The sequence below is a fragment of the Hyperolius riggenbachi genome, chromosome 1 (genome assembly GCF_040937935.1).
Source record: "Hyperolius riggenbachi isolate aHypRig1 chromosome 1, aHypRig1.pri, whole genome shotgun sequence".
NCBI lineage: Eukaryota > Metazoa > Chordata > Amphibia > Anura > Hyperoliidae > Hyperolius > Hyperolius riggenbachi.
Genome location: NC_090646.1, coordinates 567,793,850 through 567,817,709, shown reverse-complemented (window position 1 = coordinate 567,817,709; position 23,860 = coordinate 567,793,850). Strand labels below are relative to the sequence as shown.

Sequence of the window (23,860 nt, the reverse complement as noted above, 5' to 3'; positions counted from 1 at the left end):
ATCGAGGTACTTCTAATATAGCTACTGCAAAAGTACAGACATTCAGTGCCACAATAGGTATGTGTTGAAAATTTACGATCACCTGCATAAAAATAAAAAAAAATTAAAAAAAAAAGATGGTAGGCTGAATTAGCAGTTTAAAATAGATTCAAGTCTAAGGGGGCATATTCACTATCCAGAGAAAAAAGTGCTGTGCACTGATGTAGTGCCCATTGCGCAATTAGCACGACCCGGGTTATCTAGGTCCTAGGTTCTCAACGTGTGGTACGCGTACCCCAGGGGGTACTTCTGATGGTTCCAGGGGGTACTCGGGCTTGATATAATTAACTAAGTATAACAAATTTAGAGTTTTAGATTATGATAAATCCTACATAAACAACACCAAATTAGTATTTTAGCTAATTAAAAGCAATAAGAAATGCTTGGAAATAGTTTAGAACCAATTATTATGTACTATGATTAAAAATATATTTGTCAAGGGGTACTTGAGATAATGTTTACTATGCTAGGGGGTACTTGGTGAGTACAGGGTTTTAAAAGGGGTACATACCAATAAAATGTTGAGAAACACTGATCTAGGTAACACCTGCATTGCTAATTTAACATGGGTTACACTATTTGTGTAGCAGATGTTACACTAGCAACATGGGTGTTGCCTAAGTAACAGCGGCCACGCTAATTGTGCAACGTTCGCTATGTCAGTGATGCGATCATCAGTAAAACTGCCGTGCTCTGCCTGCAAGCCACACTTTTACTGTTGAATAGTAAATGTGCCCCTATGTTCCTAAAAGCTTTTATTGTAGTGAAACTTACTGAAATAAACTGAGTTGTAATTCAGGATTACTATGCCTGCTAAAAAGCAAAAGACGGTAGAGAGGTGAATTCCCATACCACTCAATACTGCGTACTTACAAAAGAATCAGTCATCACCATCACCATATTATGTTTCAGACGGCTTTGGAGGGGTGGCAGTGGACTCATGTGCCCTGCTGGAAGGGTGAAGAGAAGGAAGACCACAGAGGCAGGCTTTAGAAGGAACATCAGAGCCATGTCCAGTCACAGACACATTCCTGCAGGACGATAAGACAGGGTTCCTTGAAAATAAATGACAGAATGTTTCCAGCCCAGCTCAGAGCTCCCCCAGCTATGACGGCTGTTTATGCTGTACTATACTAGTGATTAAGACTGTTTTCTCACGTTCCCACTTCCTGGCCAGAGCTGATGTAGCAACGTCTATGTGCTGTGTACTCCCAGACCGCTCTGCTAGGGCAGCCATGCTGAAACTTGCTGCTGCTGCTGGATTCCTTTTACTGAAGAAAGGAAGTATTGGATTGTTTGCTTTAGCTTGAAAGCTCTGTAAATATCTTCAGTACTTTTCTGGTATTTCTTTAGAGAACTTACAAACAAGCTAAAGTTACCTACATCATTCAATAATTAATTCAGCTCTGCCTTCATTGAAAGCTTCCTAGTAATGCAAATACAGACAGTCCCCAACTCAAGTAAGAACGTTTCAGAGATACAAACAAAGTTGTCTTCGTGTACAAGTTATACAATAATGTTTTTTTTTTATTACGTTATGTTGTTGAATGTTCAAATATGTATAAACTGTTATAAGTATTATTAAAGTGTACCTGATATGGCGTAATAAAAAGATTTGAAACTTACCTAGGGCTTCGTCCAGCCCCATGAGCACCAATGCGTACCCCGCCGTCCTCCATGGCCTCCGTTCAGCTGCAATCACTCCCGGTAATCTGGCTCAGTCGCGCCAGTCGGCTCTTCTGCCTAACGGAGGCACGCATCGCTGCTCAAGGAGCTGAAGGAAGCCCCAGGTAAGTATAAAATCTTTTATTACGCCACCTCAGGATTACTTTAAGGGCTCAGACACACTGTAAGCGGTTTTCTGGCTGCTTTTTGGCCATCAGTGCTTTCTGAGAGCTTTTAAAAAAACCGTTCCCATTGACTTACATTAAAAACGCGATAAAATTGTGCAATTGTATAGTGATTTTAATGTCAATAGGAGCGTTTTTTTAAAAAGCTTTCAGAAAGCTCTGATGGCTAAAAAGAGCCCAGAAAATCGCTTATAGTGTGTCTGAGCCAGAAGAGTTATACGGTAAGTATTACAAAACTATTTAAAATCACATTTTAAACAATCAAAAACATTGTTTATACAGTACTATATGTTAAAATCCCAGAGTTGTCCAAAAATAATTTATCCATGTTTAACACAGGACTCAACTTACAAATAAATTCAACTTACAAACAATCTTCCATAAAGAAACCTGTTTTTAAGTAAAGAACTGCCTGTATACTATTATACTTTTCTAGGCACCTGTTCCTACTGAGTAGACCAGGAGCAACATGCAAATAAGTGTGGGTGTTTCTATGCTGCTTGTGAGATTGCATAGGGCTGGTTTACTAGAGGCTTACCGCCCAACGTTTTGAGATGAGAAAGAGGGACACTTTAAGACACGCTCCTGCCACTCCTCTAACCACACCCTTAGCCACACATACCAGTAAATTCATAAGCAAAAAATGTAATTTGGGAATTGAAACCACAGTGGCCCTTTCTATCATCACTAGTTTTTCTTCATATTAACATTTGAAATTAAGAAATACATCAATTTAAAGGATGAAAATAAAATTTGGAGTCAATTAAACACATATTTCAGTAGAAAAATACATATATTTACACAGATCTGTACGAGTCCTGAAAGAGGGACATATGAGGAAGAAAGAGGGATGGAGGGATTGTGTTCCCAAAGAGGGACTGTCCCTTCGAAAAAGGGACACTATACACAAAGAGAAAGCTAGGACCTTTATATTATTTCGATTAAAACTGCTTGATGCAGCAAATCCATTCTCCGATAAAACTAATTTAAGCATTTTAGGACTGAAAGATTAAAGTCAAAGTAAACATACACACGTTATACTTACCTCCCGCACAGTGGTGTAGCTAAAGAGCTTTGGGACCCAGTACATTCCATGCAGAATAAAGGATATGGCGCAAGAAAACCTGCCAAGAACATTCACAGTGAAGACGTGAAGGCAGTTGGAGGGGAACAGTTTGTTAATGATTACTACTATTCAAACCATATATAGAAGTGATAATTACCACATAGCACCATTAAAGAACTAATACTGCGGTTGAAGGAGGGCCTAGTGGTTCCCTGGTCTAAAGGCCCTGGAGCAACCTCTGCATTCCCTAATGCTGAAAAAAAAGGCTATTAAGAGTAAGTTCACACGTGTTTAAAAAAAAAAGTATCCGTGGCTCCATTTTGGGCCCCGGACCAAAACCGGAGCCACAGATACTAATGTTAAAAATAGCAGCAGTCTTCACTCAGTTTCAAAACGAATCCATCTGCGTTCTGGGGGATCTGTTTTGAAAACCTGAACATACGGTCCGTATTTGCAGGATTTTTACGGACCCTGATCGCTCCCGGATACATGGAGGGGTTGTGAAGGGCAAAAATAGATCTCCATCTACACAGGGAGATCCGCATTGCCTACTACCTGCTCCTCCCCTTCACGTCACCCCAATAGGTGTCCCACAGGTAGCCTGAAGCCAGGACGGGGGGCTGCAGGAACAGCGGCGAGGAGGGGGGTCGCCCCCCGCCTCACCTGGGTCCCCCCTCCCCCTCCAGCTATATGCAGCAAAAGAAAAGAGCGAGCGAGAGGGAATGTAATTACCCTTCTTCCTCTGCTCGCCACGTGACTTTCGCCAATGCTTCTCGCTCACTCTACTTTTGCCGCCCATAGCTGGAGGGGGAGCGGGGACGGGGGGACCCAGGTAAGGGAGAGGGGGGGGGGGGGCAACCAATGCCAGAGCCCTTTGCAGAATATTAGGAATCCACTAATTTACAGATTAAAAAATAAAAATGTTTTTGAATTGATTTTCCCACATTATAAAGCAGAAAGCACGTCATTGCATCTACAAGTTCGAATTCTCTCAGAATCAGAATGTTAGCCCATCAACCTAACAGATGATCAGCTGACCGCTGACTTGACGTGGCTAGGAAGGTTATTGTAAAGGTGCTCATTAACGGTACAATCCTGTGACGGATCGATTGGAACCGATTGGCCTTGCTCGTTAATGGACAAATTCCCCAGTTTTTTGGATCGATTTGCTCAGATTGGCTAACGGGAATTTGGCCATTAAGACCAAACACTCCAGTCCATTACCGCAGTGATCGTAAATGATCAATTGCCAGTGGGAGTGTACTGTTAATGGCCCTCTGTAGGCATTGGAGAGGGAGAGGTTAGTGTTAGGCAGTGGAGAGGTTAGTGTTATGGTGCTTATATGACAGCAGCACAGTAGGGAGTGCTTACACAATCCTATTTAATAAAACCCTAACTGTCTGTGCGTCATCCTCCTGTCCCTGTTTCCTGTGTGTTTTGGCTACTGCGCATGTGTAGTCATAGCTTTTGGGACAGGTGGAGGACGGGGCCAGAGGGTGCGGATGGACAGGTACGCGTGCGGGAGGTGAGTGCGTGTGTGGCGGGTCGGCGGGCACGCTGACATGCAGTGGTGAGAGAGACCTAGAGCCCGTTTTTAAATGGGCTTAAGTCTACTAGTGCAGTTATAATGGTACATACAAATTGTTTTTGCAGGTTGCATTCACATTTGTATTGGAGAGAAACTGGAAAAAAAACCCTGGAGATCACATTTGTATTATTTGTATGTGTTTCCTGCGCACTTTCATTGATTATAATTTAAAGGAAACCTGTGATGTCCCCCCAAAAAAGAGTTTCACTTACCTGTGGCTTCTGCCAGCCCCCTGCAGCCTCCCTGTGCCCATGCCATCTCTTAACGATCCTCCGGTTGACTGCATCGGCTCAGTTTCATTACCGCCAACCTGCAAGTTGACGGCCACTGCGCCTGCACGGCCCTGGCCGCCTGTGTCCTCGTTCATGCTCCCATTGCTAGGAGCATCTTGCGCAGTACGTGAAAACCTCTTACTGCGTCTGCGCAGGACGCTCCCGGTGAGGAGAATGCGAACGAGGACGCACGCAGCCAGTTTGCAGTAAAGAAACTGAGCGGCAGTGGGGAACTGTAGGATCGTTTAGAGATGGTGCGGGCTCAGGGAGGCTGCAGGGAGCTGGCAGAAGCCCCAGGTAAGTGAAACTCTTTTTTTTAGGATGGGGGGTGCATTACAGGTTCCCTTTAAGGGTGCTTACACATTAAGACGTTACAGGCGCACGTTAGTGCAGCCTGTAACGCTCCCCCAACGCACAGCAATGTAACACAAGTGGGCTGTTCACACTGCCCACGTTGCGTTACATGTAACGCTGCACGTTCTTCCGAAAGTGCAGCATACTATAGCGTTACAGCGGCTTAAGCCGCGTTAGACTGTTTGCACATGCTCAGTCATGTTGGGGAGGAGCGGAGAGCGGCCAGGCACATGGCTAATTAATATTCACTGCACGTTGTGACGTGCAGTGTTTACTTCCTGGTGCGGCCGCTCTCGGCGGCGATTGGCCGGCGGGACCACGTGATGCGCATGCGTCCAAGAGTACGCATTACGGCATCACGGACGCCAGACTGAGCTGCACAACGCAGCTCACTCTGACGTCCACATCGACGAGCACCAGGCCTTGCGTTAGGTGCACGTTATGCGACCTTAACGTAGCACCTAACGCAACGTCTTGGTGTGCAAGTAGCCTAAGTGCAAAACACATGAAAATGCAATATCTCTTATCAGGAAAAAATAACATATCGCAAAACACTTTCCCACTGGGCCATTGCACTACACATTGGGTAAAGACAGTCGGGAATGCGGAAAAAGCTACGCGTGGCCAGTCCTGACGGGCCTGTTGGCAAAAACGAAACTAGCTGGCAGCGGGGGACCAGAGGATTAGTGAGTGGCTGCGAGGGCACAGGACTGCTGCAGGGGGCTGGTAGAAGCCCCAGATGAGTAAAACTCATTTTTTTTTCTGACTTAAGGTTCACTATAAGCTTAGGGAATTGAGGCCAATGTATTTATTCTTAAAAGCACTCAGGAAATTGCTATACAAAGCTCTTTTTAAATTATGCTTAGGGCACTTTCACACTAGAGGCTGCGGTAGAAAAGGCTAAAACTCTTCCTTTTGCTTAACGCCAATACATAGCGTTTTCAACGCGTTTTACGGCTCATATGAAAACGTCCTTTTTTTTTCTTTAAAAATAAGTCAACAAGTCAGCGGTAAATCGCTTTGAATCAGCTGTAAGAAAGCTGTAGTTGGTGTTTTCCATTGACTCATTGATTCATTGAAACGTGAAAAGCCAAATATGGCTGTAAACAGCTTTGAAAAAGCTCCGGAGAGCTTCAAAACGGAACGCCCAAAAAAGCTGCTTTAAGTGTGAAAGGTAAAATGAAAGTCTATGGACTCTTATTTTACCTTGGAACACGCAAACTATGGTCTTGGCTGTAAAACGCCGAAACTAGCCTCTAGTGTGAAAGAGCCCTTAGCGATTTTCCTATACTTTCCATTATAGCCAAAACGCTCAAAAAATGATACAAGCAGCGCTTTGGTCAGCGGAATGCGCAGATGTGAACACTCATTGCACAAGCGCTTAGGGTGATTTTCAAAATTGCCGGCGCTTAAAAAATTTTTTCTAGGTGTGAACAAGCCCTGAGTAGACAAATGTGAACAGGAACATTTCATGGAAGAGTGTTTTACATACATTTCTTTGAAGAGTGTATGCCCTTTTGGCAAATTAGTGGGAAGAAGCCATGGGGCCTCTGCAGACGGAGTTGTGAACTCAGGAGGCTTTCTAGCCTGAAAGAAAAAATGTTCGTGTATCCTCGCAAAACCCTCACTATTCTTCAGGCGGGCTTCTGCAAGGGTCACAGGGCATTCCTGCTGCTGCTGCAGTGCTGACATGAAAAGTTCGCAGTCCTCCTAATAAAAGTAATGTAAACACAGCATGCCCCGTTACTCCACGCAAGTAGTTTGTCCTAGACGGCGCTCCATAGCTAGGAAGCATCACGTGATGCGGAAGCTTGGCAGCGCAGTGTGTCGCTGATTGGAGTGTGAAGCCAAAAAATGTGAGTGGAGCCGGTGGATATACGTGGCTTCCTACATACTAATACTATCACTGTACAGAGCGCTGCTGGCTGATATATGACACGAGTGCATGTGCGGCCAGGATCGAGTTGTGTGTTGGCTGACATTGCTGCCAGCATCAGACTAAAATTAATTACATCACTTTCACTGCCACTGTACTCTGTCTGCACCCAGAATTATAACATTTACCAATTCAATATCTTAGGCGTTGATTTGTGCATCCCTTGGCAAACAAGTAAGTTCTGTGCTCACTACAGTACACTAAATGCTTTTTGTATCAGTTTTTGTATTTTTGCACAAACCTGGAAGCTCCCAACTGTCCCCGGTTCCAACATTTTAGCATACATTGACAAAATAGCATACATTTAAAGTGATATTGTCCTTTTTTAGTAGAATCACTGTCCCCTTGCCCGCTCGCTGGGCTGCGGGCTTGGTCCTTGCATGCTCAGAAGCATTTGTATGCTGTTTTGTAGAGTATGCTGAAATGTTGGAACACCCCCCCCCCCCTTTTGTTTTTTTTTTGGGAGGGGAGGGACAGTCCCACTTTGGGAACCCAGTCCCTATGTCCCTATTTCTTCCTTGTGTCCCTCTTTCAGGACTCATGTACAGAGCTATATAAATATATGTATTTTTCTATTCAATATTGTTTAATTCACTTTATTCCCATCCTTTAGGCTGCTTTCACAGTGGGACGTTACAGGCGCACGTTAGTGCAGCCTGTAACGCACCCCAACGCACAGCAATGAAAAATCAATGGGCTGTTCACAGTGCCCACGTTGGGTTAAATTGTAACGCAGCACGTCTACATAACGTACTGCATGCAGTACTTTACATGCGGCTAAGCTGCGTTAGACGGTTTGCACATTCTCAGTAGGGTTTTTTTTTTCATTTTATGAGCGGAGAGGAGGCGGGGAGAGGCCGCTACGTAGCCAGGCACATGGCTACTTATTATTCACTGCACTTGCAGTGTTTACATCCTGGAGCGGCCGCGGATTGGCTGGCGGGACCACGTGATGCAGAGAGCTCCGCTCACGTGGTCTCCGCAGTTCCTTCAACAGAGCAGACGCACCAAGAGCTGCTTGTAACGCGGCTCTTGGTAGCGTCCTGCTCCAATACCACCAGGCGTTGCGTTAGGGGCACGTTATGTGCCCTATAACGTCCCCTAAACGCAACGTCCTGGTGTGTAAGTAGCCTTAAAGTGAATGGGAACCTGAAAAAGAAAAAAATCAACCAGATACATTCCTAAGGAGAGGGAGGGTTCTGGGTCGTATAGAACCTTCCCAATCCTCTCACGGTCTCCGCGTTTCAGTGCTGGCTCCGTGGTAGCAGTATTAGACCAATTGGTCTAATACTGCTCTCCCTGCCGCTAAAGGAGGCTTCGGAAGTCATCAGAAGCCCAAGCGCTCCTGAAGATGGGCGACTCTGTACTACACACATGTAAGCACGCTCTCTTGCGCATATGCAGTATGGAGCTACCTGTCTTTGGGGGCACTCGGGCTTTCGAAGACTTCGGGAGCCTTTCGCGGTGGAGGATGCAAACGGGAGCCATTGCCAAATGGAGGGGACCGTGAGAGGGGCGGGAAGGTTCTCCGTAGGTATCTGGTTGATTATTTTTTAAGATTCACTTTAGCTTTGAATTGATATATTTCCCCCATTCTCCAGAGGTACTGCTCCTACTAAACCTTAATTAACAATACATTTTAGGAATTCGTTAGAATGTAACTAACAGGATCACTGTTTAAAATAACAAAAATGACATTTAGGTTATTTTGGAAAGATAGGTGCTATTAGGCCTACAAAGATAAATAAACAATCCTTTCTTTAAAAATGTATGGTTTAAAATTGATTTAAACATTTTTTTTCTTGAAATTTGCACTATTTGCATATTTACGCGCTATTTACGTGGTTTTTTTACGCGTTTACTAGGCGTTTTCTGCGCGTTCAGCGATTTTTGCGCGTTATCGCGCGTTTAAGTGGCGTTTGACGCGTTTTTTACGCGCTTACGCGTTATTATGCGTAAAACCTCATTGGGTTGCACTCATGTGTATTTTTATGCGTATTCTTGCGTGTAGAGATGCACATATTTAACCTTTTAAGAACTAAATAGCAACAAGTATACTAAACTCAGCAATCATCTTAAGAGATACTAGCCATTGATTTATAAGGGAAAGTTATTATACACTGTTTATGTATAACTGAAACTGAATGTATATTTGAAAAATCAACAGTATATTTCTCATTGGACTGCTGTAATGTAAAAAGTAAGTTTATTTTTATATTGTTTTAATATGTCTTGGCATATTGTTAAAATTTTTTGGAAATTCCAATAAAAAATATTGAAAAAGAATTGATATATTTCTTATTTTAACCACTTCACCACTGAGGGGTTTTACCCCCTGAGCACCAGAGCAATTTTCACCTTTCAGCGCTCCTTCCATTCATTCGTCTATAACTTTATTATTACTTATCGCAATGAAATGAACTATATCTTGTTTTTTTCGCCACCAATTAGGCTTTCTTTAGGTGGGACATTATGCCAAGAATTATTTTTTTCTAAATGTGTTTTAATGGAAAAATAGGAAAAATGTGGGGAAAAAAATAATTATTTTTCAGTTTTCGGCCATTATAGTTTTTAAATAATGCATGCTACTGTAATTAAAACCCATGAAACGTATTTGCCCTTTTGTCCCGGTTATAAAACCATTTAAATTATGTCCCTATCACAATGTTTGGCGCCAATATTTTATTTGGAAATAAAGGTGCATTTTTTTCAGTTTTGCGTCCATCCCTAATTACAAGCCCATAGTTTATAAAGTAACAGTGTTATACCCTCTTGACATAAATATTTAAAAAGTTCAGTCCCTAAGGTAACTATTTATGTATTTTTTTTAATTGTAAATTTTTTAATTTTTTTTTAATTACAAAAAAAAAAAAAAATGGGGAGTGTGGGAGGTAATGAGTTAATTTTATGTGTAAAAGTCATTTATTTGTATGTGAAAAATGTGTAGGGTGTAGTTTACTATTTGGCCACAAGATGGCCACAGTAACTTTTTGTTTTAATGCGACCTCCAAGCTTCCTTCCGGAAGCTTGGAGGAAGTATAATGAGCATGGACACGTGAGTTTTTTCTCACAATGATCGCGCTGCCCATAGGAGAGCAGCTGATCATTGCGGGGCTTAGATCAACGAACGGGAATGGATTTTCTACTTTTTACTAGCGGCGGGCGGCGTGTTTACGAGCGGGAGCGCGGGCAGCGTCGGGAACGCGGAACGCGGAAAGTACGTGTTTCTCCGTCCCTGGTTTTTAAAGGATGGAAAAAGGGGCGGAGAAATACGTACGCGCGGGGGTAAAGTGGTTAAAATGTTAATATTAAAGGAAACTTGGGGTGTGGTGGGGGTGTGACTAGGGGTGTGGCTTAAGTGTCCCTCTTTTGTACTTTATTGTTGGGAGGTATGCTGCTAGCGTTTCATGAAAAAGCTCATCCAATGTCATGCTTCAGAGTGGGCTCTATTCACAAAACTTCTCATAAATGATTTATTTATCACCTAAGTGGTAGAAATAACCTTTCAGTACATTTACAAGCAAAATAATCACTCAAAGCAAGTTGTTCCTGATTTAATTTAATTTCAATATTACTTTTCTTACCTTAATTATACTGTATTTGTGCTCTTTGGGAGCTTAAAGGACTGCTCTAGTGAGAGTTATATGGAGGCTGCCATATTTATTTCCTTTTAAGCAATACCAGTTGTCTGGCTATCCTGCTGAACCTTTAATACTTTAAGCCATTGCCCCTGAACAAGCATGCAGCAAGTCAGGCGTTTCTGACATTATTGTCAGATCTGACAAAATTAGCTACATGCTTGTTTCTGGTGTGATTCAGACACTACTGCAGCCAAATAGATCAGCAGGGCTGCCAGACAACTGGTATTGTATAAAAGGAAATAAATATGGCAGCCTCCATATTCTTCTCTGCAGTTGTCCTTCAAGAAAGTAACATAGATAATGTGAAAACAGGTGCTGTGCAGACACTGCGCATGTCATATGTGTCCAAATGTTCCCACGCTTTTTGTTCATATAATTTCTGCTTACATTGAAAAAAGTGGCATTTTCCATTTACCACGTGCAATTTTTAAAATGAATGTTAGTGTGGCTGCAGTTCCCATAAATAAAAATATTTGTGGCTGCTATTCACAGGTGTGGACGTAGCTTGATGTGGACTTTTTGAATACAAGTGCAATGTGGAAAAAAGACAGGCGCTTTGACTAGAAAGCCACAATCTAATTTTTTTTAACAATTGGGACCTATTGTAAATAAAACCAGAATGTGATGTGATTTGCCATTCATATACAGGCTATAGTTAATTGGAAACGGCACAAACACAACATATCAACTTTTAAAATTGAGTTTGGGTTTCTATTTATCAAAAATATATATGCTCATTTAGGCTTCTTTAACCAGGGAACCAGGGAATCCACTTCCGGTTAGCTGCTCCAGTGCATATGCTGGGTGCTGGAAAGCACTCAGTATAGGTAATTAGGGGTGTCTATTGTTAGAGGATCTAACCAGTCAATACTTAAAGTCTACCTGAGAGGAGTTAAAAGAAGAAATTTATACATACTGTATAATTTATACATATGCTTCCTTCAGGCTAATTAGTGCCTTGCCGCCGCCTGAATACTCCGCAGTGGGTCCCAGTAATTCCATCATTCGATCCATCATGCTTCCATGGCTGGGAGTGTTCTACGCCTGCGCAGTACTCTCCCGGCAATGGGAACACAATGCGCACTATGCCCCAACTGGCTGAATTACCGGGACTTATAATGGAGGACAGCGAGGCACCGATCAGCCTGAAGGGCACTGGAGGAAGCCCCAGGTATGTATACATTTCTGCTTTTAACCTATATTAAGTTTCCTTTAAAGAAATAAGGCCAGAGTGTTCATTTGAAGGGCTGATGCTACTATTAAAACGCAAATACTTTGGTCACATTATGAGAAGACCAGATTCTTTGGATAGTCAACCAAATGAGGAGAGAGATTGTGTGGAGTAGCATGTGATCGCAGCTGCACTCAGACGTGACATGTTGAGATTTTTTGCTGCCGTGTAATGCCATGTCTCAAACACTGCCACATGTGTTACAAATGCTGTCATCTGGCTGCATGAATTTGCAATCAGAAGATGTTTAGTGGCCGGCAGCTTGGGGGCTTGGGAGCTAGTATAGTTATTATTACAACCTATATGAAATCTACATGGTAGAGGGGCTGCTGTCATTAAAGAACTCTTGAAACAGCAACCTATCGAATACAGGAACTTCCCTATGAGGTTTCCCACTGGGTCACCTAAACCACGCTAGCGTCAGGGACCTTTCACACTGAGGTGGTGCAGTAAATTTATTGGACCCCACCGCACTCCCCACATTACGGTATGCTGCTCCGGAAGTTCCCTATCTAACACTAGCGCATACCTATCTTACCATGCGGCTCCTGTGGCGATCTGCGTCAGAACAGAAATCATGTACGTCTATGACGACGCAGTGTTTTAAAAAATAGTTGCCGGCAGTGCATGCGCGAAAGCGTATTTGTTGCAATATGCTTCCCTATACCTGAAACAGGAAGTGACCGCAAGTGTGCTGCACTTCCTATTTGGCCGGATGCCATAAGTGCGATAATGCGTTTACTGGTGCCCGCCACACCACTAACGCCAATATGCAGTGTGACACCAGCCTCAAGCTTTTTTCAGACAGGCAATATTTGTTGTTCTGAACAATCAATGATTCAGAACAGCAGTTTTGAAAACAAGCGCGAAACAGAAGAGCACACAACCTACTAGGAAAACTGGCTACAGGTTAGTAAAGGGATTGTACAGTGTTCTCCCCAGGCTCTTTTAGCCGGGTGCTCCACCCGGCTAGATTTGGTGACCACCCGGCTGTCGTCAGCTCACCTTCTCACCTCCTCCTATGCTGTAAGCAGAGTTGCCCTGCATTTTCATCTCGACCCACCCGGCTACTTTTTCATGCCACCCGGCTACTATTCCATGCCACCCGGCTGGAAAAAAATTCTGGGGAGAACACTGTTGTATATAAAAATAGAGGCTGATGCATTCTGTGAAACATTGCTCAGGATATCTGTCAGTTCAGTATCATTTTATATTAATATATTCAGTATCATTTTATATTAAATATACTGGCACTAAAACCTAGAGGCATGTTGATAGGTAAATTGCTATGCTCAACCCAAATAAATAGCCTTTGAGCATGAAAGGGACATCTATCAGGCCCTAGGCAATGTGACTGTGGGTACATGTAGTGAAGTGATGTGCAGGTACTCTGCAGGGGAACAGGGAGATTCTTCCTCTATTACCGGTACACATTCTTCATGCACAATCTGAACCAGGTTTATGGGTGATAGACAACACCTCTGTGTTCAATGTGCACAGCATTCTCAGTGGATTCCCTGCAGCTCTGTGGGGAGTGCATATGTAGAGTATAGTACTACTGTGTAACAAAGTAAGGCTAGTTACACACCAGGACGTTGCGTTTAGGGGACGTTATAGGGCACATAACGTGCCCCTAACGCAACGCCTGGTGCTCTCTGATGTGGACGTCAGAGTGAGCCGCGTTGTGCAGCTCACTCTGGCGGCCGTGATGCGTACTCTTGGATGCATGCGGCATCACGTGGTCCCGCCCGGCCAATCGCCGCACAGAGTGGCTGCTCCAGGAAGTAAACACTACACATCACACTGTGCAGTGAATATTAATTAGCCATGTGCCTGGTTGCTCTCCACTCCTCCCCAACACTACTGAGCATGTGCAAACAGTCTAATGCATAACACACAGCATGCAGCACTCTCAACGGATGTGCTGCGTTACAATGTAACGCAACGTGGGCACTGTGAACAGCCCATTGATTTTTTCATTACTGTGCGGTGGGGCGGCGTTACAGGCTGCACTAACGTGCGCCTGTAACTTCTCACTGTGAAAGCAGCCTAAACCTGAGACAGATGAAATTAAAGTTTTATACATATCTGGGGCTTCCTCCAGCCCCCTTCAGGCTAATCAGTCCCTCGATGCCCTCCTCCGCCACCTGGATCTTCTGCTATGGGTTCAGGTACTTGAGCCAATCGGGCGTAGTGTGCATGCACACACTCCACCGCTGGGAGCGTACTACACCTGCGCAACACTATTGCATTGGTGCAGAATGCTCCTGGCTGTAGGAGCGGCACGTTGCCGGACTGCGCTGACTGGCTGAATTACCAGGACTCAGCAGAAGATCCAGGTGGCGGAGGTGGACAGCGAGGGACTAATTGGCCTGAAGGGGGCTGGAGGAAGGCCCAGGTATGTATAAAACTTTTCTTTTTATCTGTCTCAGGTACCATTTAATTCGTAGTCACCAAACCAAATTTTAACAACATATCAAATTATTTGATTTCATGACCAAAGAGAGTGCATACATTTGCATAAACCAGCATCAGCGCAGAATTATTTCCATCTCATTGACCATCTCTATTAGTGACACGGTTACACATCAGGCTTTATATTTACAGCATAGATGTTATTTAGTATATATGAGATTCCTGTGTACACATCATATATACTGTACAGTCGCAATCAGATGTGTATATCTGACTTTAAAAATACAGGGACTGCTTTATTGAAGCAGCACAAGTAACTAATTTTGATTGGTTTATTTCATTTTTGTTAAACTAAGCACGGCTATTACTGTATATACAAATTATTTATGATAACTTTTATCTGAGAAGTAGAATATTTTATCATTTTCTATTTTAATTACAGTTAAAATTCATTAGGTGTTGGTGCATTTTTTCCCGACTCCAGGCACCTAAAAATTGTCCCGACTCCGACTCCACAGCCCTGGCGGCGGGGGGCCGGAGTTTCCATTGGCTGGTAGAAGCCCCTGGAAAGTAAAACTGATTTTGTATTCCTGGCTTAAGTGTCTCTTTAAGCCCTGAAAGTACTCCTGAAGTGAGAGATTATATGGAGGCTGCCATAATTATTTCCTTTTAAACAATGCAAGTTGCCTGGCTATCCCGCTGATCTTCTGCCTCTTATACTTTTAACCATAGACCCTGAACAGGTGTGCAGAACAAATGTTTCTAACCTTGTTTCAAGTGTGTGATTCAGACAATTCTTCAGACAGGTAACTGGTATTGTTTAAAGGGAAGATCCAAGTAAAATAAAAAAAATGAGTTTCACTTACCTGGGGCTTCTACCAGCCCCATGCAGCCATCCTGTGCCCTCGTAGTCACTCACTGCTTTTCCAGTCCCCCGCTGGCAGCATGCGGACCTCGGAGGTCGGCGGGCCGCATTGCGTACATTTTTACGCATTCCTGCTAGTGCAGGAACATTAACACATACATTTTTACGCGTTAGTGGTTCAATGCGTAAAAAATGTACACATTGATCCACTAACGTGTAAAAATGTATGTGTTAATGTTCCTGCACTAGCGGGAATGCGTAAAAATGTACGCAATGCGGCCCGCCGACCTCCGAGGTCGGCATGCTGCCAGCGGGGTACTGGAGCAGCAGTGAGTGACTACGAGGGCACAGGATGGCTGCATGGGGCTGGTAGAAGCCCCAGGTAAGTGAAACTAATTTTTTAATTTTGCTTGGACCTTCCCTTTAACAGGGAATAAATATGGCAGCCTTCATTTAGTGAGAATAGAAAATGCTAAATTGTATGGTTCTGCTCTATAAACACAGGAGATAAATAGCTGAAGTGCATACCACAGCAATCTGATTTTTTTTTTCTAGTCACCATTAAAAATAATTTCTGTTATTGTAGTTTCCTGTGTTTGATTTACCTGGCAAGTGGTAGTACTAGTACAGTAGAATGTTTCCCATCATAGATAATTACATTATTTTCCTTTTTTCATAGCATAACAACATGTCCGGTAAAGAAGTAAAAGCCGTACTGAAGAATGCTAGAGATGCAATTAGGAACAAAGATTACAAAGAAGCACTTAAGCAGTGCAAGGTAAGGCCAATGTCCCTAACCGTTCGTTCATGTCATATAAGGACTACAAACTTACAAACCCTCTGCCAGTTAAAAGGAGATTCCATTTAAAAAAATAAACAAATGCTTTTAGTTTGGCTGTATATACTGCAAGGATTGGTGTCGAGAACTATTTCAGATTGATTACTTTGTAGTGTAAAAAGAGTAATACTATCATGCTGTCAAGTGTATTTTACTCACCCGCTTGCTTAAAGAGCAGTTAGGCAGCTAAAACCCTGCCCCATGCAAAACTCTTGTGTCAGTTTTTCGCCTTGAGATTTTCTAGACTCAACCCCCTCTAGCTCTTGAGGGTACCCACAGATCGGTGGATGTGGTCTAATTGTGTGAGATTCATCCTCCCTTCACAAGGATTAGGACTCAGCCACAGAGCTGGGTGCTGGTTTAGCAAGGCTTTGGGAAAAAACACGGCACTGCGGTTTTGCTGACGTGGGGTTTCAGTTACCTTTCTGTTTTTTTGGGTGAGTAAAATACATATTTGACAAACAAATTATTATTGTCCGTAACCCTTTTCCATTCTATTTAAGAGAACACCCACATCCCCCCACCCATCTCATGCGCCTTAGCTCTGCCCCACAATGCTCACACCTGTGTAATACACTATCACAGAATAGATTCAAAAGCAGCACAGGCAAATACAGCTCCCGCGTAATATTTATATTATGCAGCGCAGCATGGTGCTGGAATGGATCTAATGACACTTTGAGCAGAAGGGCATGACGCCATTTCGGTTTCGATCCAACGTACGTAAAGTCTTACGCATTATAAGTAGAACCTAAATCAATACAATGTATGCAGTGCATTATGCTCTACGCATCGTGCAAGACTTAATGGACAACTGTAAGTTATTAGAAAAAAAAGAGTTGAACTTACCTGGGGGTTCTACCAGCCCCCTGAAGACGTCCTGTGCCTGCTCCAAGACAAAACGATCCTCCGGCCCCTGCCGCGGCTCACATCTGTTATCTTAATGTTGTCAGCCACGCGCATCCTCGCTCAAGCTCACGTCGCCGGGGGTGTACATGATGCTCCCGGCAGCAGGAGCGAAGATGCGTGCAGCCAGGGCTGCACCCGGCGACATTAGGATCATTTTGTCCCACCATAGGCACAGGACGTCTGCAGGGGGGCGGCAGACGCCCCTGGTAAGTTCAACTTTTTTTTTTAAATGGCTTTGCAGTTGTCCTTTAACACACCTTATTCTCATTACCACAGTTTAGTGACTATACCCCAATGTTTTATATTCAGTGATGTCAAACAAGATCTGTCTTTTGTTTTGTGTGCAGGCAGCTCTGAAATTGGACAAGAATAATTACAATGCCTGGGTTTTCATTGGAGTAGCTGCTGCTGAGTTAGAACAGCCAGATCAAGCACAAGCTGCTTATAGGAAAGCAACAGAACTGGAGCCAGAACAGTTGCTGGCATGGCAGGTATTTCCATCACTCAATTAACTTGTAATGTATAATCTATAAGCACTGTATCACCCCTTATATTGTAAGCCTTTGGCAGGGTCCTTCCTTCCCTAGTGTATTCTACATGATCATGTGCCCCCATCATTTTGCTCCTATCCTATCACTGCCTACCTCATGCATCCGAGCCACGTTCACCTCCCATTCATTCGCCAATAACTTTATCACTACTTATCACAATGAATTGATCTATATCTCGTTTTTCCCGCCACTAATTAAGCTTTGTTTGGGTGGTACATTTTGCTAAGAATAATTTTTTTCAAGATCCATTTTAACAGGAAGATTAAGAAAGAAATGAAAAAAATTCATTTTTTCCAGTAACCTCCAGGACAGGTCCACCATGAGACGACATAGGCTCCTCCCAGGAACAGGAAACGTCCAATTGAGTACTCTATAAATTTTATCAGACACCCTCACTCGCCAGTTGACGTTTCCTGTTCCAGGGAACAAGAGTGCTCTATGTCGCTCGCCGGTCTGTCAGGCCAGGTGTGCCAGGGACCGGGTTGGCGGCGTATGATGGACCTGCCTGGAGAGGAGTTTGGATCCGGTTGGAGGAGCTGATTTCTTCTTACCTCCTCCAGAGACTGTCTCGGCTACCCTGGATGAGGTGGATCCGGGCACAGCATGCGGCGTCTGTGACTCCCCGCGTGGCGGAGGCCGTTGGTCGCGCCGGAAGTGACGGAGTGAGTGGTCCTGAGCCTGCGGAGGGTTGGCTGGATGTTGCCCACAATGGCGGCGCCCGGACGTTGGACTTCCGCCCTTACGTGACGTCACTTCCGGTCGCGAGGGTGAAGAGACGCCGGAAACCCGCATGGCTCGGCATTTCGTTTGGAGAGCGGAGCGGGATGGACGCTAAGCAGGAACCGGGAAAGGTGAGATTGGCGGAGGCTTGGTGACCTTTATGGTATGAGCCATACGCTAGTACGCCGCATCTATGCTGAGGTCTGTTTATATACAGAATGTATACATAGCACTATCAGTATAGCAGTATACGCGGGTTGTCTGCTTAGCGTCTTTTCTGAGGTCTGTTCATTGACATATTATTAGTTATTATGTATCTGGCAGATGTCTGAAATCCGTGATTATAGTGGATTGCAATTATTTTATAAACATGGATTCTGCTATTTCGCATATTATAGTCTGCCGTGGGGTATTTTTACAGATGTTGTTATATACAGATTAATATTCTATATTCTGTCTTGAAGTACTAAATAGATTGATGAAGATCTTTTAGTTTATCTATTATGTATAATTAGTACATATTCTAACTACACAATCATGGATGCCTTGTCTGGGTGATGGCTGTATTATCACTATTAGAGGTATATGCACCTGGGTGTCCTTCTTCTGTAGAGGACTTTAGGTGACACTGTTTTTTTTATATGTTTTATTGTAGGGCACAGAAGCTACTGACCCTTCAAGGCCAAGAAGGCGATGCCCGCTCTGTGACACAAAGCTTGCCCATAATTATGCCAGACAGTTTTGTCAACCTTGCCTAGTGAAGTTAGTTCAGGAACAGTCAGGCACATTACAGGAAGAAATTAGATCAGTGATGAAACAAGAGATGACAGATACAATTAAATCCTTGAAAGAAGCTCTATCAGAGGCTGTGAATCCGGCAGTGGAAGTAGTTACAGCATCAGCTGGCACAGCGGCTGGTACAGCACCGGAGCATAGTTCTGATCCGATACAGCCAGAACAACCGGGTAAACATAAAAGTAAATCAAATAAAAGAAGAGTGATCTCTTCATCAGAAGAGGAAGCTATGGAAGAGGATGAGGATAATGAAGGAGATGATGATGAGTCTGATGCATCCTCAGTAAGGAGTGTGGAAAGTCAGTCGGATCTTAAAGAGACTCTGTAACAAATTGTTTATCTTTATTTCTTCTATGCTATAAGTTCCTATGCCTTTTCTAATGTGGTCTGGCTTACTGCAGCTTTTCCTAATTGCACAGTAGCTGTGTTATCTCTGTTATATGATCTAATCTTCTCTCTACAGTCGGCACAGTCAGGCTGAGGCAGTCAGACTGGAATGTGCAGGGCTGCTTGTGATTAGCTAGAAGCTGTACACACCCCCTGCAGGCTCTGTGTGACTAACACACTCTGCTTAGCTGAGCCTATTAGAAGCTGGTTAGTTTGTTTGTAAACACTGCCTAAAACTGGCAATTACAAGCCAGGTTTGCAGCAGAGAATGGCAGAAACAGCACAGAGGGGACCAGGAGCACATAATGAATAGAATGGTATGCTTTTTATTGTAAGAATTTCAGAGTACAGATTCTCTTTAAAGAGACTCCGTAACAAAAAATTGCATCCTGTTTTTTATCATCCTACAAGTTCCAAAAGCTATTCTAATGTGTTCTGGCTTACTGCAGCACGTTCTACTATCACCATCTCTGTAATAAATCAACTTATCTCTCTCTTGTCAGACTTGTCAGGCCTGTGTCTGGAAGGCTGCCAAGTTCTTCAGTGTTGCGGTTCTGCTATGAACTCTCCCTTCCAGGCCCCTCTATGCACACTGCCTGTGTGTTATTTAGATTAGAGCAGCTTCTCTCTTCTCTCTTATCTTTTACAAGCTGGATAAATCGTCCTCTGAGCTGGCTGGGCTTGCACATAGTGAGGAATTACAGACAAGGGCAAAGCTGTTTGCAGGAAGAAAAGCGCAGCCTGAAACTTCAGTGCATGAGAGATGCAGGGGGAAAGAAACACACAAATGATCTCTTGAGATTCAAAAGGAAGGCTGTATACAGCGTGGTGTGTATGGATGTGTTTTCTATACTGTACATCAAACTACTTCCTGTTTTGGTGGCCATTTTGTTTGTTTATAAACAAACTTTTTAAAACTGTTTTTAACCACTTTTAATGCGGCGGGGAGCAGCGAAATTGTGACAGAGGGTAATAGGAGATGTCCCCTAACGCACTGGTATGTTTACTTTTGTGCGATTTTAACAATACAGATTCTCTTTAAGAAGGTTTCTAGATTCAGATTTCCAGCGGATGAGACGGATGAACTCATTTTAGCTATTAATAACACTCTTAAAATAGAACCCAAAAAGACGGAAGAAATATCAATTCATGATAAATTATATCAGGGAATGGAGCCATCAGAACCACTGACATTCCCTGTTCACAAATCCACTAAGAATACTATAATGAGTCAATGGAAATTTCCGGATAGGAAATTATTCATGTCCAAAGGGTTTGTTAAAAGATTTCCATTTTCAGAGGGGGATATAAAGACATGAGATCGATGCCCCAGATTAGATGCAGCTTTCTCACAAGTGAATAAGGACAACGAGTTAGCATTTGAGGATCTGGGATACCTCAAGGACCCACAAGATAAGAGAGTCGAATTTGCTTTAAAGAAGGCCTGGTCTTCAGCTGGAGCTAACTTTAGACCTGCGGCAGCTACGACTTGTGTTTCAAGAGTATTAGCCCTTTGGGTAAGGAAGGTTCAGGAAAATGTTGAGAGGGGGGCATCTAAAAAAGAAATTTTAGAATCATTAGAGGTTGTAGCCAAGGCTACAGATTATATTACGGATGCTGCAGCAGAAAATATTAGAGTAAATGCTAGAACAAGTGCATTAATTAATACGGCCAGACGTAATCTCTGGATAAAAAACTGGGATGGAAGTCAGGCCTCCAAAGCTAGGGTGTGTAATATACCTTTTGATGGAGAACTGCTGTTCGGAGCCCAGCTAGATGAAATATTGGAGAGAACTTCCGATAGGAAGAAAGGGTTTTCGAAGAAAAAGAAATTTATTCAGAACAAAAGATTTTTCAGGAGAAACAGGCAGGATAATAGGGATAAGTTTCAACAGAGAAAGAAACCCTGGGCCATTAATAAGGAAGGAGCGAAAAGGAATTTTCTTTTTCGTAACACAGACAATAAAGAAAAAAAAAGTGACGCCAAAGGAAGAGTTGGGGGTCGGCTAATGCAGTATTATTCCCAATGGTCAAAAATAACGAAAAACGATTTCATTCTCAATCTGGTAAGACAGGGATACAAAATTCAGTTTCAATCATTTCCAAGAAAAAGATTTGTGGCGACTCCTCTTCCAAGAGACAAGGAAAGGAGATTCGCGTTGGTAAACAGCATAGAGAATATGGTGAAGGAAAAGGTAGTGGTCCCTGTCCCAAAGAGTCAGGAACACAAAGGATTTTACTCGACGATTTTCCTGGTTCGAAAACCGACGGGGAAGTTCAGGTTAATACTCAATCTAAAGCCTTTAAATCCCTTTGTATCTTATCTAAGATTCAGGATGGAATCGATTTTTTCTGTAAGAAACTTACTGACCCCAGGATGTGTAATGACAAATATCGACCTAAGGGATGCATACTGGCACATCCCAGTAAGAGACTCGTCCCAGAAATTCCTAAGATTTGCGGTAAAGAAAAAGAAACTAGTTCAGCACTTTCAATTCAAGGTCCTACCGTTTGGAATATCGTCAGCTCCCCGAATATTTTCAAAAGTAATGGGAGAGGTAATAAAAGACTTTCACACAAAGGGGATTCTAGTTATCCCTTATCTGGACGACCTTCTGATTGTGGCAGAGTCGAACAAACAGGCAGAGGATCACACAGAGACGGTTCTAGAGCAGTTACAGAATCTGGGATGGATCATAAACTGGGACAAGTCGGTTCTTCAACCAACATCAAGAATACAATTTCTAGGAGTCTTGATAGACTCACAGACACAGAGACTTTATCTGACGGAAGAAAAAGTATTAAAGACAAAAAGAATTATAGTAGATTGCAAGGCAGATCCAACCATGTCAATAAGAGAAATCATGAAGGTATTAGGATTTCTAACATCAACTTCTCCAGCTGTTCAGTGGGCTCTAATGCACACGAGAAACCTACAGTTCTGGATGATGGAGAACTGGAGCAAGAAACAGGAGGATCTAGAGAAGACATTAACGTTACCGGAACTAGTTCTAAAGTCACTAGAATGGTGGTTGACAGAGAAGGTCCTCACAGAGGGAAGATTATGGAGTTATCCCACACAGAAGGTGGTGACTACAGATGCAAGCCTACTAGGATGGGGTGCACATTTAGAGGGAAGAATTCTTCAGGGTCTTTGGACAAGAACAGTAAGAAACCAGTCCTCAAATTACAGGGAACTAAGAGCAATAAAAGAATCTCTGATGCAGTCATTACATCTATTAAGGGGACAGCATGTTCAGATCAGGACAGACAATACCACAGCTGTGGCATACATAAATCGTCAGGGAGGAACGAGATCAAAAAAGCTTCTAGAGCTCTCGATGGAAATATTGATGTTAGCAGAAGAGAATCTCCTATCGTTATCAGCAATTCATCTAAAGGGATCTTTGAACAACATGGCGGATTTTCTAAGCAGACACAGACTATCGAATACAGAGTTGGAGATATCAAACAGGATATTCAGAGTATTAGTCAGGAAGTGGGGTCGTCCTCAAATAGACCTATTCGCGAACAGACAAAACACAAAATGCAAAAGATTTTATTCACTAAATCCCAGAGAGGGGGCAGAGGCAGTGGATGCACTGAGCCAGAAATGGGTATTCAACAAGGCGTATGCATTTCCTCCGATTCAGTTAATACCTCGGGTGTTACAGAAGTTGATACAGTCAAGGACTACGGTGATCATGATAACACCAGACTGGCCAAGAAGAAGTTGGTATCCAATACTTCTAAAAATGAGATTGGACGGTCCATGGAGGATTCCACAAAAGGAATCAGTGATCTTGAAGTCAAGAAGAGGCCCAGGTTGCATTCCAAATCTAAACCTGTCCGCTTGGCTTCTGAGAGGTCTCCTCTGAGAAAAAGGGGTCTTTCAGAGAGAGTAATTACGACAATATTAGATTGTAGAAAGAATATAACTCGTAAGATATATCTAAAATATTGGAAGACGTTCAATATGTGGCAGAAACAGTCAGGGTTTTCAGGTGATACTATTCCTATGGTTTTGGAGTTTCTGCAGGATGGAATGGAGAAGAACTTAGCCCTTAGTACTATGAAGGTCCAAGTGGCGGCATTGTCAACATTTCTAGATGTTAAGTTAGCAGAGGATCCTCTTATCATTCAATTTTTTAGATCTATAGAGAGGAAGAGACCATTGATTGTTAGGAAGATCCCTACCTGGGATTTATCCTTAGTCTTGGGGGTGTTGAAGAAAGAGCCCTTTGAACCTTTGTCAGATATATCATTGAAGTTATTAACAATGAAAACGATATTCTTAATAGCAATTACGTCAGCCAGAAGAGTAAGTGAGATGGAGGCTTTATGTTGCGATGAACCATTCTGCACTATCTACAATGATAAGGTGATTCTGAAGACATGTGAAG

General features: G+C 43.1%; 2 protein-coding genes across 7 annotated transcripts in view; one reads left to right on the top strand and one right to left on the bottom strand.

Annotated features, from left to right (window-relative positions):
• ARSK (arylsulfatase family member K) overlaps positions 1-6,930 on the bottom strand; it is a 113,235-nt gene extending 106,305 nt beyond the window's left edge. The window contains exons 1-3 of one of the 4 annotated variants that reach the window (XM_068247719.1): positions 6,662-6,930; positions 2,935-3,013; positions 913-1,070 (exon numbers count right to left, since the gene is read on the bottom strand). In XM_068247719.1, the coding sequence (XP_068103820.1) occupies positions 913-1,050 (138 nt within the window). In that variant the 5' untranslated portion in view covers positions 1,051-1,070; positions 2,935-3,013; positions 6,662-6,930. Of the gene's footprint in view, positions 1-912; positions 1,164-1,197; positions 1,229-2,934; positions 3,014-3,112; positions 3,166-6,661 lie in introns of those variants that run through there. The other 3 variants (XM_068247726.1, XM_068247734.1, XM_068247748.1) reach the window with 3 other exon arrangements.
• The window catches only part of SKIC3 (SKI3 subunit of superkiller complex), a 244,395-nt gene that overhangs the window by 22,039 nt on the left and 198,496 nt on the right, over positions 1-23,860 (top strand). Inside the window, exons 1-3 of one of the 3 annotated variants that reach the window (XM_068247706.1) lie at positions 6,942-7,025; positions 15,937-16,035; positions 17,352-17,495. In XM_068247706.1, coding sequence (XP_068103807.1) covers positions 15,946-16,035; positions 17,352-17,495 — 234 coding nt within the window. In that variant the 5' untranslated portion in view covers positions 6,942-7,025; positions 15,937-15,945. Of the gene's footprint in view, positions 1-6,941; positions 7,280-15,936; positions 16,036-17,351; positions 17,496-23,860 lie in introns of those variants that run through there. The other 2 variants (XM_068247702.1, XM_068247711.1) reach the window with 2 other exon arrangements.